Genomic DNA, 17,007 nt, shown 5'->3' with positions numbered 1-17,007 from the left:
AATTTGCAATTATTTCAGTCATCTGTTTTTATGGTCTCTGATTCAGGTTACTATATAATAGTAACATCTTACATAATTGGAGTGATTAGCTCATGAGAATTAAGATGGAACTCTTATTTATATGGTTTATTTGTCATCTAATCGGAGTTCGATTAAGATGAAAAGTATATAAGCTTAACTTACTCTTCCATCACATGCAGAAATCTCAAAAAGTCTAAGTTAACTTCCAAGACGGCTTTTCATCTTGATGCTGGTTCATAGGTCATCACTTTATGGATTATTTATTAACATATACATGAATTTACAGTTTCTATTCAAGCAATGAATTTGAAGGCTATCCAGGAAGAAGGAACATTTACAAGTAAGTGTTATCAACATTATCGTAATGATACTAGGTTGATAGAAGATAGGTCTGGATTTGTCAGTAAAATAATTTAGTTTTGAAATGTTTAAAGTGTAATTTCACAATCTATTTTAACTAAATCTTGACCTCAGATTATATCTGAGAATTGAAGAGAAATAGCATCTGAAGTTTAAATATTCTCTTGGGAAAAATATTTATATAAAGACCAACATTTACTTTAAAATTGAACCATTCTGAAAGTACAGTGCCTATGTTCTAGAATGTGAGGCAGACACATGTGAAGTTAGTTGTACTAAAATAAATATTGCTTTATTTTATTTCTCTCCTAGAATCAGTATTGGAAGTAAACCTATCAGAAAACAATGCATTACTTGCAATTTAAGGAAAGAGAGATGCCAGTATTATACAGCAAGGTTCAGTGAACGTTCTAAGTATTATGCCTTGATCTGTTATGGTATGTATAGCATGGGAGCAAACATATAATCAGTTGTTCTTTCAGATTTATCAGAGGCATAGATAATACTGATTATCCCAAATGATAGCTAGATGAATCATAGAAATTTCACAATAACCAGGAGAGATTTCCAGAAAGAAACTTTTCCATGTCCAAAAACCTTGGGAAGATGTTTCAGAAAATACAAATATTTTCACTCCTTTTTTTTTTTTTATTTTTTCAAAAAAAAACTTGGTATTTTTAGAATTAAAAACAAATTTGTGAAAGTCCTTCATGGCACAAAACATTATAATCTGGCTCATCAAAGTCATGTTTTTCTTGCAGCAGCAAGAGCAGGATTTAGAAACAGACACCGATTTCCAGTTCATGTGATCAAAGTTAGCTACGAGAAACTACTACAATGTTTCCCAGTTGAAATTATTAAAGCCTATGTTAGCCACAAGAGGTTGGATATTTACTACCTGAGAACATTTTTAATAACTGAACTAAGAAAAATTCAATTCATCAAGATTTATAATCACTGAAACCACTTGTAACACAGAAGTATTAGATGAAGTCTTAGCTCTGTTGAAATAAGTTGGGTGATTTCAGTGATCTGAGGTTTCATCCATTGGTGTAATCAAAGAACAGTGAACTCACAGTCTAAAAAAAGGGAAGAAAAATATCCAAGGTTTTCCTTTTGTGTATTTCGTATGAAGTTTACTGTTCTTCTGATTCTGCACTGACTGATCAGCTGAAGAGTTCCTTAGAACTTCCCTTGAGCAGAGAAGCAAATGTAGCAAATAATAACACCCTTCAATCATTCTTGCACAAAATAGTCACTAAGGTCGTCATCATATGAAAGCCACTCACCTTCACAAATATGATGTGACATGTTCTCAGAAGAATGTTTCACATTGTTAATTCTGCATTCATGTTATGTAATCACATCTCAGGTATTAACTAGATGTCACTTCACCTCTAGAGAGGAACAGTTTGTTAGTTGATTTAAAGTTACTTCTGTTATGTTTGCTAAGCAATACCTGTATGTATACAAGTCTATGTACACACAGTACTTTATGCATTTCGTACAGCAGGGACTAGTAGGTTATACAGCAGAGAAGATTCAGATTTGTGTATCAATGATGAGCTCTTTAACACCTTAGTTACCGATGTTAATGTAATACACACTTCACCACCAAATTCCAGCTTTAAACTATAAACTGCTTTCTTACCTTTCTTATGACAGGTCCCGGGATTCCCATTTCTACCCTTTTTGAGAACCATGGTGATAGAGGTACTGCAAATATCCTATTTCTAAGCAATTGTTTTTCTCATTGATCTTCACTATGGAGATCCTCTAATACAATAGGAAGGATTGTGATCAAGAAGCTTTTCATCTTCTTTGTTATTAAAATATCTAGTGTCTTTCTAGATTTGTTAATTAGTAAAATCCAAATATCAATGAACACACTGATGCCTTTATTTTCATTCCTGAGTCCAGCACTTTTATAGCATCCTGATGTTTTTCTTGTTTACACACTATAGATGCAATGAACATCCGCAGCTCTTTGTCTACCAAATATCAAGTCAAACTTTGTAAAACACATTATTGTGATTTCCAAACTATTCCTTTTCACATTTGAATGAACACAAGACTTTCTGAGTTTTCATGAAGCAACCCTACCCTGTACAAAAGGTAACAGTGTACTATTTAGAATTTGCAGTTTGAGCTATTGCACTGTACTAATTAGAATTTCGATCAGTGACTTGCTCTTCAGCCATCGGTAGAGATCTCAGGAAAAAGCAGAAGCTCCTTCAGATGATCAGTTCAAATAATTGCTTCAGACAAGGTGTAATTATTGATATAAACTGGGAACTCCATCAAGAAACACTCAGAGCTCTCATTCTTAAGTAGCCTGTTAGTGAGGACTGTTTGGAACCAGGCCAAGCAGGAATTTGCTAACCATGAAAATGCTAATTACTCTGCAGTGAGTTTTCTCTCTCTGTCCCTTGTTCTTCCCTAAAAAATCTTCTCCAACTTAAAACCCTCAGTTCTGAAAGGTTATGAAAGCTAGCGTGGTCTTGTAAAAAACTTCAGTGATGTGACATTTCCCCTTCCTTCCCCAGTGGAAATGCACTGCTAGTTCTGATGCTAGGGTCCTTACAGTTCAGCCGGTATTGATAACTCACTATTAACTGTGTTGTCTGACCAGAAGACAGATAAAAATATGAGGAAGACAAATGCCACAATATTGTTAAGCTAAATTAATCAGTTGTGTTTCATGTAGAAGTCAATGACTTGCAACTTAAGATTATTTTGACTCCAGTAGGAGTTGGTACATCTTAGTTTTTAACCACTCAAAAATGTTTGCAGATGGAAAAGATTGGTCAACATGTCTATTGCAATTATGCTATAAAACCCCAATGTTCTTCTGCTATTTCTTTTGCAGAAGGTTTACATAGGTTTAAAGGTTTAAATACAGCTAATGGATGGATTTTCCTTATTTAGTCCATTGACATAGCTCTCTGTTTTCCAAGATTCATTATGACCTTGTATATCAAGGGCCCTGGTACTTCCTTATCAAAGTATGAATTGCATGAAATGCAGCTAAGTGCCCAACTACAAATATGTGTTTGTTAGCCTCTCTGCAGGAGGGAACAGTTTTGTTTAATGGATCTTCACCACTGGTTTCATGATGCCTCACTCTGCTGTGCTATATTTTTTAGGAATAAAAATAAATTCAGACTTCCCTTTGACTTTTTCATCACCTTTTTTGGATTAATTTTCCTTAAGTCCCTTGCTTTCATAATCTCTCTGTGGTGCAAAAACTATTTTTAGTAGATCCATTTTCATTGCAGTTGGCAGCATTTTGAATATATATCACCCATGAATTTTAGTAGGAGGCATGCAGTTAAACTAACATACACCAGTTTGGAAGCTCCTTCCAGCATGCCCACAATTCATTTGTGGTAATGGGCAAGTTTCAGAAGTTTTGAGGGGAAGGATGGAAAGGGTTCAGCTGAGTTTGGGTGAGTATCCAAAGCTAGGATGATCTTTCAGCCATAAAAAGCCACTTGAATCTGCAAAACTTGTCAAGGGTACTTTGAAAGATCAAATTCTGGTGTTACATTTCTGACATGTCCTGAGCACTATCTATCTCAAGACATGCTGAGAGAAGTACTTCTTGTAATTTTTTTTGAGCATTTCTAGAAAGAGGAAGTGGTTGCCATGAAAGAAAGGAAAAAAAAAGGTAAACTAACAAAGAAAACTCTGCAGTCTTAAAAGGCTCTTTCATTTTGAAAGTGAAGCTAAAAGTCACAGATTTCCATTATGTACAATATTCTTCATCCATCACTACTCATGGGAAAATACATAAATAAACAGTACCTAGTGGATTTATAATATATAGTTCTGCAGTTTATGCTGGAAATTAACTAAATTTTAAATAGTAATTTTTAAATTATATATCTGTAAATTGGGTCTAAAGCAAGTAAAACAAAAAAATTATATACTTTTTAGGTAAAAAAAAAAAAACCCAACCCCAACAAGAGAGGTTCACTAAGTGTGCAGTAATATATTACTAAGGACAGTTATATGGTAAGTCTAGTGCCCCTGTGTAGGAATATACTGCACAGTGGTTAAGCAACAGTTTGCCACAACCCCTTAAGAAACTGAATTTCCTGCAGTAGCCCAGAAACGAGATACTCCCAAACTTCTGTGCACTTAACCACAGTGCCCAAGGGTCTCAGAGGTTAAACTGATGTTACTGTGGTAAGCAAGAGTAGATATAGGACTGTGTTTTGCATGATGGGATGAATTTCCAGCTCCCACCGTATTACAGAACTGGGATGAGAGCTCTGCAGGAGAAAGGAGCTTCTTCATAACATTCAGGACTCTAACACAAGGAGGCATCATGTGAAATGATTTGCATTGTAAAATATACATCCTATAAAAATCTAGCTAATATTTGTGCACTGTAATACCACTGCCTTGCTTTTATTCAGCTATGTGATCAAGCCCAAATAGAAGGGTCTGAGTTGATTTCATTGCTCTGCTTGTAAAATGTCACAGATTTCCTTTCTGTTCTAATAACACAAACTAAAGGAATCTCTATTACTGAAGAGGAATTAACAATAAATTAGTTAATAATTCAGGCATTTCTTTTACTTAGAGCTCAGAGTATTGGAAGACAATTGGGAATTGCAATCTGCTTTGCAAGAGATCAAACTACCAAAAGAAGAAATTAATAAATTTGAAGTGGATGGTATAAGTAAGAATTACACATCTTTGTTATACTTTTTATTCCTACCATTTTAATATTTTGCCTTCATTTTGTTATAGTAGTAGAAAAAACTTGTTAGCCTGTCAGGTTGGGAAGAAGAGGTGTGGTTCTGCCCTGTTTGGCAATGACCAATTTGTCTATGCCTCAGGGTATCTCTCAGTAAAATAGTAGTTAAAATGCATGTGTGCTTCACAATGCAATTTTTTTTATAATTCTTTCATACTATTGGTAAAGTGTTTAAATATCATGTAAAGATATTATAGTATGGTGGTAAAAAAATATGAAATGTAAACTGCTGGTCATGTGTTATATGTTATATTGACTTGCATACACTGCTGTTTTCACTAGTGACTTTACAAACAATATTCCATGATAATGAATCAATGTAAAGTCTCCAAAACTCATTTCTCATAATCTTAACAACATTTATATTCCTAGTTGTGTTTTTCTAAGCACCTGGAAAACTGACAACCTAGAGTTATGCAAAATAATTTTATATATAGCTAAATTAAAAGTGATCACTTTATTTCTTCAAAGTTGTTCTTCAACAGCTCAATATAAAGTTACTTGCATCAATTCTGTGATTCACAGTTCATGCATTGTGTAGTTTGTGCTGATTCATTTTAATATACTATTATACCAAACTCTGGATTATGCTTAGAGGAATCATTTTAACCATTAACAATATAATTTTAATATGTCTTTTCTAGCTTTGTGGTACAAAATGCTTCTACCCCCACAGTTTGATAGATCCAAGAAGTACCCTCTACTTATTCAGGTGTATGTAACACTTCCTTTCTTTGAATGTTATTGTTTTGTCAGAAAACACAGTTCTTATAATTTAACAAAACTGAGGACATTTGCAACATTTTATGAAGCAAAAGCAAAACCACTTAGTTCTGCTTTGGTTTTTGTGGTCAGATTTTTAACATATTTCTGGAATAGAAATTCAACCCAATGGAAATCAATAAGGTTTTTAATGTTAATCTTAGCACGGCAAGGATTAGTTCCTCAGAGAAAGAAAAAGAATAAAATGATGTGGGTTATTGCTTGGCATTCTTAGCTCTGTTGCTGCTTCTCTTAATCATGAGGCTGTCTGAAATTATTGATTTCAGCTTTGTGAAAAATACAAGAGCGTACTTCATTTTTTAAGAAAAAAGCCCAAACACCCCTAAACCATATGGACTGACTTCTTTGTTCCTTCTAAAGAGCATTTGACATGAATTTAATTTATTACAGGCAGGAAAGACAACAAAAAATGCAATGGTGCAAAAAAAAGAGGCAGAAAGGAGAGCTGGGTGTAATAAATGTTACATCATTTTTTATTAACCAGTGATGATCCAAAGGTCAAAGAATGCTAAGTATGTTTGAATGAAGTTTAGAGTAGAAGATTAAGTCAGTCGGGTCCTTGAGGTCAAATGTGTAATTTGCATGAGGCCATTCTCATGAGGAGTGTCTCTCTGTATTGCTCAGCTGTGTGGGGTGTGTTCTGCCTACAGCTCCAACAGCACATGATATTCCCTACTGAAACAAAGATGGTCTGGGGATAGCCAGAAAGTGTAAGGAGCTGTACTTTTTTTCTCATTTTCTTTGTCTTTGCTGACTGTGTGTGGAGATAAATGCAGAAAGCACCAAAAAGGGCTGTTACACCTAAGGAATTTGGAGAGAGGAAAGAATTGAGTGTTTGAGGCATGACTCTTCCAAGGATTTCCCTTAGGACAAGTACCTTATGCTGCATGCCTTTGAGCTAAAACTAATGATTTGCCTTAGGCATAAGACCTGAAGGATTAAAATGGATTTAAATAGCAAAATCTCACAAATATGTGAAAATGGCAGTTGAACTGTTTGTCTACTGAGCTCTCTGAACCACAGACATATAACAAAATACTTACGGAGAAAATGTAAGTACCTATAGCTATAGTCCAGTATCCAGTAATCATTTATAAATTTATAAATATGAGTTGCAAATGTGTGAATTTTCATCCTTAGGTACGGAGGGCCTTGCAGTCAGAATGTAAAGGAAACATTTAGCATTAGCTGGATAACCTATCTTGCAAGCAAAGAGGGAATTATTGTTGCTCTAGTGGATGGCAGAGGGACGGCTTATCAAGGTGACAAGATTTTGCATGCAGTGTATCGAAGACTAGGAGTCTATGAAGTTGAGGACCAAATCTCAGCAGTGAAGTAAGTAGAATATCCTCCTGTCTAACGGTTGTATTTACATACTTTCGAGACGTAATGTGAAAAAAATATTAAATATACTTCTCAGCTTTTCTTCGGGAGAGCTGAGGTCTCCAGGAAATAAGACAAGACTTGTAGAAATAAAATATCACTGAGGTGCTCGATATCACTGAGGTTTTGTGTGGTATATTGTCTATATACTACTAAGTCCACATTTGGACCTCGCCACTTCCATTTTATAAGAACATCATCAGAGGCTTTAATCCTAGGCCGAAGCAAATACAGGCGTCAATGGTGAGAGGTAAGCTAATGTATCACAGAAAATGTGATCCTTGCATCATTATTCTGAAGGGGTTTTCCCCTGTAGGGGAAACCTCCCTTCGTGATCATAACAATTAGCCAAAGATCCACATGTACCACAGTGATTAGCTAAAGGTCAGATGTGAAGTTGGTAGCAAAACTGAATCCTGACACAAGCCTGGTAGAGGTCAGTTAGTCAGAAACTTGCCTCCCGTGCTATTTTAGGATTGTTATGAACAACAGAAAGTGTCTGAGGTCCTCCGGTAGTTGTTCTCCAACAGTTACTCCTTTGCATCGAAACACTTAAAGTGTTCCAAGGGAAAATAATTCCCTAAGCAGAGCTTTTGGGAGGGAGTGAAAGCTGAGGTTTTGTAAAGAAAGGTCGCCTGTTAAGCTTACAGATGCAGTAGCACTGCTAAAGTGACCATTTAAAGAAGTGTTAGTTTGAATCCCACAGAGATGAGTACAAGGCAGGAATAAGGAATTTAGTCTAGCCTTTGGTCTGGAATTTGGCCCATCAGAGCATGGACAGATTTCCAGATGCAACAGTAAATACCTCTTTCCCCCAGTAATAGACCTGACTCTGAGCAGCTTAGCTAGAAACTGGATGCAGCAGTCCAGGTTTCCACAGCTTTCTCTTCTTGTTTGAGAACACTGCCTGTACTTACAAGTGTGTGTGAGGAGGGTATCTGTTCCTTCATCTTTCTGCTTTGTGATAATTCATTTCCTCCTCAATGATATAAACACACCATTATCCTTTTCAGTGATAAATGAAATAGAATAGCTGTATATCATGGTAAGTTTTTCTATTAATCTATTATTTTATTTTCTTTCTTGAAACTTTTAGCAGCAATGGCATACTTTAAAATATCACAAGAGAGGGACTGTTTTTTTATTATTCTGAATCGTCACTCAGACATAAAATGTCAGAGATAGAGGGAACCCAAAGTGATTCTGCAGTTGCAAAATCTGCTGAGACAGGCTGTGAAGAAATGACCTCAGACTTCACACTTCCCAGTTTTCTGTCAGCACCTAGACTAAATTTTTATTCAGTTACATGTATTGCATTCCATCTTCCTGATCTAACACATGGTTTAAGATGCATGATTTTTAAAGAGGATCTTATACTCTAGTGGGAAATTCTTAGAGGGGCTTTTGTTGTAGGAGGAACCCCAGGGATTAAGACAACAATAAAACAAAGCTGAATCATTTTTTGGCTTTTCTAACTTTGTCCCACCCAGACAGTATCGCACATTTTGGGTGTTGTCAGTCACTCATGCTTGTCCTGGTAAAATAAGGCTAGCAGCTGCTGATATATGTCCTGGGATGTATGTGAACCTATTTTGTTTTTCTTTCACTCTTGAACCTATGTGGTCTTTTGCCTCACCCCCTTTTCTTTGCTGTTGCTAATACAGGTCTGGAAGTACAGCCTTCCAACTCTGATGCAGGATTTTTGTAGGAGACCTAATATTTATGATTCTCTTAGACCTGTTTGACTACTGAGTGCATAAGCAAGGTGCACCTTTCATCCATTGCAAGCTCATTACCTACTTGGAACATTAGAAGATGTTTTCCTCATTATTATTTTTATTCACTTTCCAGGCACATAAAAAAGAAAGTATATTGCTCCAGGGAATTCCTTATCTCAGAGGTTGATACTGTGCTTCTTGAGAGATCAGAGTATCAACTCATTGTAAGATGAGTGTGTTGAGCATCTTGCAGGATGAGGTCTGAATGTGAATGGTAATCCAGCACCTTTGGCATTAAAACAAAACGATAATAGCCTCTGGGAAGGTAGAACTATGGGAAATGAAATGTGGTTATTAGTAGGTGTACACTTTTTGAACTTTTCTCTCTGCATATGTGTGAGAGTATGTATGTATGTATGCATATGCACATATATATATGCACATGTACAACATGAGTATAATGTAGGATGTTTAATCCAGTCTGGACTAAATATCCAGGTGGATTCTAAGTATAAAAAAAAAAGAACTTTTTGCCAAGAAGCTAGCTGGGCAGTCTTCATCCACTGGAACAAAGATTATTATGAAGAATGTATTAATTTCAGCATTTTTTATTATTTCAAGAAAAAAATCTTCCTTTTTTTCTGAAATATCTATTAATTGAATAATTGATGCTTTGTAGAAATTGGACATGCTATGCTGATTGACAATTTGCTCAAATTGGTGGAATGTGTGGAAAAAAGTGAAAGAAATGGGGGGTTTTTTTGAAATTTGTTATAGTATTAGCAATCTTTTGTAATAATGCATTTCTTTCCTTGATTTTCTTTTCCACAGGAAATTTATAGAAATGGGGTTTATTGATGAGAAACGAATAGCAATATGGGGCTGGGTAAGTGATTGGTTCTTTCTGTATCTATCTTTAAATAATCCTGCAGTATAATTTTTTTAATTCTTCCTTATTCTGTTCTGAATGTTTATAAAGTTTCTTCTACCAGTGTTTGATGGTATTGCCAAAGGGGATAGTTCCTGTCAGTGACTATATACATGTAACTGCAACAATGCAAGCCCCCTAAAAGGGATCTTTGGCAGCTCAAAGGGGAATTTTGAAAAGCTTATATCTAATTCATTGTTTGGACTTGAAGTTAAGCAAAACTGAGATGTTTTAATTGGCTTTCCTTTTAACTCAGGGACTTAGTGGCACAGTGTCAACTTTCAAGTATTGTCCTTTCTGATCTGAGATTAAAACAATGAGAAAAGCCCTATGAATATCTCTCATCAGAAAATGTGACCCTTGCATCATTCTGAACTATTGTGTACTCGGTTGGCTTTGAAATGGTCAGTAGGGGTGAATGTGGTCTGAGGGGTGTACGACATTGACTTCACCAAGAAATGGAAAAATTGGACAGTATAGGAGTCATTGCAAATAATTAGCCAGTATATTTTTCATCTTTGATTTTTTCATGTACTTTGCTTTGTAATGCTTCCAGAACCTTTTATAGCCAGAGGTATTGCAAGTCTTTATTATTAAATGGCCAGATTCCACTACCCTTAGTGTCATGGTTTAACCCAGCAGGCAGCTAAAACAACCACACAGCCGTTTGCTCACTCCCCCCATTCCCAGTGGGATGGGAGAGAGAATTGAAACTGAGGGGGAAAAAACAAACAAACAAACCAACCAACCATCCAAACTCATGAGTTAAGATAAAGACAATTTAATAAGACAAAAAAGAAAAATAATAACAATAATAATGATAGTGATAGTAATAATAATAATAATAATAATAATGACATACAAAACAACCGATGAACAGCACAATTTCTCACCACCCGAATTCAATGCTCTGCAAGACTCCAAGCTGACCTGCTCTACCAGTTGTATATGGAACATGACATCGTATAGTATGGCCAGTTTGGGTTAGCTGTCCCAGCTGCGTCCCCTCCCAGCTTCTTGGACACCCCCCACCTTCTCACTGGTGGAGCAGTATGAGAAGCTGAAAAGTCCTTGACTGCTTGGCAACAACTAACAACATCAGGGTGTTATCAACATTATTCTCATCCTAAATCCAAAACACAGCACTATACCCACTGCTAGGAAGAAAATTAACTCTATTCCTGCTGACACCAGGACACTTAGGCACTGAGATATAGAGTAGCATACTCTATATATAGACAGAACTAGAACCCTGTCTCCTGCCCAGCTTTACATTTACATTCTGGCATTACAGAATTATACTATGCAGGAGGACGAGCTGATAAGCAACACCTGAAGGGCTCATGGATTAGGGACAGTACTGTAAGGAATGCTAAAGGGGGTTGGAGGCCAGACCTATGTAGCTGCCTTTTACTTCTCTGAGTAAATCAGTATCAGCTATCCAGCAGTAACAGGCAGCACTAACTAAAAAAGCTTACAGAATAAACTGCTATGTTAACCACTCATTAACATTTTCCAATATTTTTCTCTTTATACATGTTCATTTTTCTCTGATTATCATTCAGAAAGATCTCTTATTTCATTCTCTTTAACTGCCTGTCTTTGGCAGGAGAATTCTTCTGATCTCTCACTGTTTGTTTTGTTTATTTTTTCCTGGTTTTTGTTTGTTTGTTTGTTTTCATTGGCCCAATTTCATTGTAAGAGGCTTGCCCAGAAACACACTAGAGGATGGATCTTGTAAGATTCAGTTCAACTGTAACTATAGAAGTTGCCTGATCTTAGATAGCACATGAGCAGGGTTGCTAAAATCTTTCTATGAAGCTTCTACCAACTAATATTTAAATTACTTTGGTCAGACACTGCTATAACACCAGGATAAAATGGGGTACCATATGGTGAAATTATGTGACACAGACACTTACAAGTGAATAATTCATCTACATTGAGTAAGTTAAGGCCACATGAAAATATTTTAATTTTTTATTCACATTGTATTTTATTTCACCACAGTGTTTCCAGAACCAATTAAAGAGATTTCACACATCTAAAGCATTGTATCCCAGTAGCAGATACAAACAATGACACTATTGCCAAACCTGTCAGTCTTTTTTTTTTTTTTTTTTCTGTTTATTATACCATTTTCTGGTCCATAACCTTTGAAACAAGTTGAAAGGTGTTTCCTTATTTATAGGCTGCAGCTTGGCAGGTATGCATGAACTATGTAGCTCATTGTACTTTCAGACTCACCAAACTCTTCTGCATGGCAAAAGCTCTTAAATAACCGCTAAAGCAATTCAGGTTTTGACCTCTATCTCTCTGTCTGTTACAGTGCATAGGTTTATCTGCCTGATCCTAATCCTTTACTTTTAGCCTTGTGGACTAATTTTTTAAAAGATCAAATAAGCCAATCAAATGAGCTGGAAAAATTGTAGGAATTATTGTTTCCATTAGCATATCCCTCACTGTCATTTCAAGCTGGAATGTCAAGAGGAGGGAGGGACTAACTTACTTTTGTACAAAAAAAACTTAAGTTTTGCTTATTTCCCTTAGTCTTTTTAGTATTATTTCCCATATGCTACTGATGAATTTGATAATCTTCAGAATTCTTCATGACACGTCCCAATTTTTTTTCCTCCCTCCATTCCAAAGTAAACAGTAACCCATTATTTCCTGAAGGCCTTATACAAGTATTTTCCAACCTCAGTTTTACATCCTATGGAAAGCCAAACCAAATGCTTTTTATTTACAGTATTTTCCTGTCTCTGAGCAACTAGCCCCATACAATTGCACAGATCTATTCTGATATCCAGGCTTACTTACTACTTTACCAAACTTCCAGCTGTGAACTTATTCTTCCTAGCTGGGTCCCAGTTTGAGGAATCAGGCCAGAAAATCACAGGAACAGTGGCAGGCAATTGGGAGGAGTTGCTCAACCTCAAGTTCTCAAGTAGCTGAGCCTGTTAGTACTGATGACAGGGTTGGTTCAATATGACAATCATTAGCCAAAGCTAGGTAGTTTGTTAAGGGAAGGAAAAACCTATAACTCTTCTTGGAGGTGCACACTGAAAGGATGAGAGGCAACGAATACAAGTTGCCCCTACGGAAGTTTTGTTTATGTTTTAGGAAAAAAAATTTTACAACAGTGATCAGCATTGAAACTGATTGAGTAGAGAGGCTGTGTAATGTGGATGGGACTCTGATCAACCTCATTTAAATCTGAAGTAAGCCCTGTTTTGAGATAGAGGTTGCACTAGGTTACCCTACCAACTTGAACTTTTCTGATTCTAAGTGATAATAAGAGCAGTATCCTGTGATAAGCATTGAAGAAGTAGCAAAAAAGAAGTGATTCAATAAAATTGTGTAATCTGTCTCACGAGAAATCACATCAGATCCATCTGAAATAAATAAATTTTAAAAAAATTTAAAAGCTTTTATTGCTTTGTCCTCCATGCATTCAAAACAAAATATTTACTTTGGAATTAATTTATATGAGTTTGATTCAGAAAACAAAATGATACTTCATGAATAATTTTAAACTGTCTGTTATTTCTCCCTAGTCCTATGGTGGGTACGTAACTTCTTTGGCGCTTGGATCTGGCAGTGGAGTATTTAAATGTGGAATGGCTGTGGCTCCTGTTTCCAGCTGGGAATATTACGGTATGGAAACTTGTCATAAATACTGACTTGGAAAGCAAGATGTAGCATTTAATGACTTTCTAAATGAAATCATTGCAGGAGACTGGCAATATGAAACTTAAAGACATTGCAATTACCTGGACATAAAATTCTTAAGACCTTAAGTTTAATGTTTTCCTTGCTGAAAATAACTGACTGCAACTGGCAGTTTGGAACAGACTTTGTCACACAGGAGAAGGTACACCCAAATAATTCCATATGCACATCTGTAACAGTGAGCGTGCAAAGCCCTCTTGATAAACTGCTATACTCGGGAGTGATCTCCCTAAAAATCCTGTTAAGACAGTATCACTGAATTCAGAAACAGCTGAAATGATCTTTCTGCCAGTGATGGAATCACAGTGCACTTCAACTTCAGATACTTCAGATGATCTCTGTCAGGAATCAGCATCTCTGATGGTTGCAAAGTTATTTCCCAAAAGCAGTGGAAAAGAGAGGAAGTCAATTGTGTCTGATCTTTTTTTTAATTAAATATTTTTGCCGTTAGATGTTTCTCAGCCACTCCTCCTGTGTTGTTGTGTTACAAGACATATTTTTATTTATGTTTATTGACATAGGCTCCAAACTGTTCCAAGGAAACAACTCCGGGAGTATACTCCCAGGGCCTTACTGCGTGAATAAAGCAGGCACATACTCATACGTACTTGCAGACCCATTAAGCTTTTGGCATGGTGTAAAGGAACCTTAGTGTAAAAAAGAATCATGGCATGCATGTTTTCAGTGAGCAAAATGTAGCACTTTGAACACATTTACTTAGCATATGGTTGTTTGCTAAGAAGTCTTGGTTATGAGAAAATTTTTTGGTTAAATGGGAAAGATTCCTTCCCTGACTGCTAGCACAGACATTCCTTGTATTTATGGTGTTTTGCAAACAAAGGGGAAAACATTTGTATGACACAGGAAGCATAGTCTTCATGTTTTCACTGGCATCAAGATTTTTTTAAGACATTTTCACTCATGATTGCAAAATTATTGCCGGAATGCAGGCATAAAGCACTATTTTTTGCAAAAGTCCTTCAATAAAAGAGTTATAAACATTTGTCAAAGCACTAAAAAATGAATGAAGTTTTTATGTTAAAGTAGATTAGCCCTGCACCATTGCAATCTTTACTTTAGCTGAATTTTCAGGAGGGAGTTAAAGAACCTTGCTAAAAACATATTGTAAAATCCAAAAGGCAAATATACCTCCAGGAAGGAAGGAAGGAAATAGAAGGAAGTCATGAGTCATAAGTTTTGTCAAACAGATCATATTAACATTAAGGTGAACTGGTTTAGGGGCAAAACGACAGGATGTTACATATTTGAGTCTCCAAGAAGTATCAGTGTGTCAGAGGATATACTGGCCCCTAGAGCTTCTAAATTCTGTCCCACCCTCTTTTAGATGCACAAATTAGACTCTGGACCATAATGTTATGTCTGAAATCCTCCCACTCACCTCCATTTTGTGTCAGAGTTAGTAACAGCTGAACAGCTATAAGATGGCAAGGGAAATTGCATTCAGGGACAATGTATAGCTAAAAGTATTACATCTGTGACTGTTTTATTAAAATTTGCAATTTATATCCTTTTTTCTTCCTCAGTAATTGACAAGATGAATCTTTCACGTAGTCATTATAATGCAATTCTGCTGACTTCTGTGGACTTGTAGCTATACTGGTAGAAGTGAGTGGAGAATTTGGTTCAGAATACGGTAGAAATGCCAGCCATTCAGAAAGAGTCTATTTTATTGAAAACTTAAGCCTAATATGGTTGTTTGACACTGTGTTGACAACAGATATTGCACATTTTCTGTTTTCATTGAATGATAAAGGACTTTTATCAAAGATAGGCTACTTAGATTTTTTTGGTACTTACTTTATTACACATTATCTTCAGGATCCTTACTTGGCTGATCTGGGAGACATAGTACACATCTTTAGCACTCAGTGGTAACATATGTAAAGGATACATAATAAACCATGGGAACATGAGTATATTGAGTCATTTTCCTTTCCTGGGAGGATTCTCATTTCTACTTTTTAACAAAATTATTCTAAGGCAGCGTACCAAGCTGGACAACAAGGCAGACAATCCCAATTCCTTACTGATTACAATAGCTGTCACCTCTCTTATGGGAGGGAAAGATGCCAGCTCTTCTTTGTCAGAAAGCCCTGACTCCGTTAAATAAAGTTCTTGTAATACTGCAGCTTGACTGCTCAATATGTGTCAGTGACTCTTTCAAGGCAAGGTCATAAAGAAAGTAATGTTCTGGTAGTGACAGCTGCTGCATCAGTTTTCCACAAATTTTCATAACAGCTTAGATAAATTACAAATACCCAGGCAGCTCAAAGATAGCGGTTCCTACTGATTTCTTGGTGATAGACACTGTTCAGTTATTCACAATTGTTTTGTCAAATCTGTTAATAGTCTTTGTTGTAGTTCGAAAAAGGAATTGAACAGAGACCTGAACAGCAATTGTACCACTTCTTTAGTTGAAGCCCAGATCATTTCCTGCTCCCCCTAGTTGCTGCATATATCCATTCAAGAGGAAAATGACAACGTATATCCATATTTACTGCATATACACATACACATCCCAGGTTGCAACTCTGCTTAGCTTCCCTTTTTAAGGTGTCAAAAATAGTCTGGGTCATCTTTCCACCATGCACCTTTATTGGCTCATTGGCTCATTCAGCTGACTTCTGGAGCTCAACCTAATAGCATAAAGCAGTATCAGTTAATTACCTTTATCCAAAAAACCTTCTGTTGGTTCCACAGATGAGTATCACACCACAATTTATGCAAGGATGGTTTAGAGGACATTTATTAATTAATCTTCATAGTTTATTTTTTTAAATATGTTTAAATTTGGTGTATTATGAGGAAACCAAGCAGAACAGATACAGTTAAAATAAACAACATTTAATTTGCTATGTGTCACTGGAGGCATAAAAATATCTGTTCATTCTTTATCTATAGCTTTTTTCTTCTTTAATATTGCAGCATCTATCTACACAGAACGATTTATGGGTCTTCCTGTAGAGTCAGATAATCTTGAGCACTACAAGGTGAGAATTCTCTTTCTTTGTTGATCTGCCTTAAACTGGAATCACACTTTCATGGACAAGTAGAACTGTGAAGAAAGAAAATGACCCGCCAGCTCTCATAGTGGCAGTCCTGTAGCAGCTAAGCTACTGCTGTGAAATTCATATCTCTGTAGTTACGTGTGGGTTTGTATTTATCAGTCCTAAATATGCTAAATTGAAGGATCCTTATTTTCTAACTTGGACAAGTCAGTTCTGCCAGTGCAAACTTAGCCTAGGAAAGAACTTATGTGAGAGAGGTTAAAATGTTGATGTTTATAAGGTTTT

General features: G+C 36.1%; 1 protein-coding gene across 2 annotated transcripts in view; it reads left to right on the top strand.

Annotated features, from left to right (window-relative positions):
- Window positions 1-17,007, top strand: part of FAP (fibroblast activation protein alpha) — a 46,824-nt gene that overhangs the window by 21,452 nt on the left and 8,365 nt on the right. For both annotated transcript variants that reach the window (XM_054830166.1, XM_054830165.1), the window contains 9 exons: window positions 308-361; window positions 694-818; window positions 2,047-2,094; window positions 4,973-5,071; window positions 5,794-5,863; window positions 7,073-7,267; window positions 9,865-9,919; window positions 13,519-13,618; window positions 16,640-16,704. In XM_054830166.1, coding sequence (XP_054686141.1) covers window positions 308-361; window positions 694-818; window positions 2,047-2,094; window positions 4,973-5,071; window positions 5,794-5,863; window positions 7,073-7,267; window positions 9,865-9,919; window positions 13,519-13,618; window positions 16,640-16,704 — 811 coding nt within the window. The remainder of the gene's footprint in view (window positions 1-307; window positions 362-693; window positions 819-2,046; window positions 2,095-4,972; window positions 5,072-5,793; window positions 5,864-7,072; window positions 7,268-9,864; window positions 9,920-13,518; window positions 13,619-16,639; window positions 16,705-17,007) is intronic.

Source organism: Grus americana, chromosome 6, assembly GCF_028858705.1.
Source record: "Grus americana isolate bGruAme1 chromosome 6, bGruAme1.mat, whole genome shotgun sequence".
NCBI classification, from domain to species: domain Eukaryota; kingdom Metazoa; phylum Chordata; class Aves; order Gruiformes; family Gruidae; genus Grus; species Grus americana.
The sequence above is the reverse complement of the archived record's forward strand: the minus strand, read 5'-3'. Positions and strand labels throughout refer to the sequence as shown.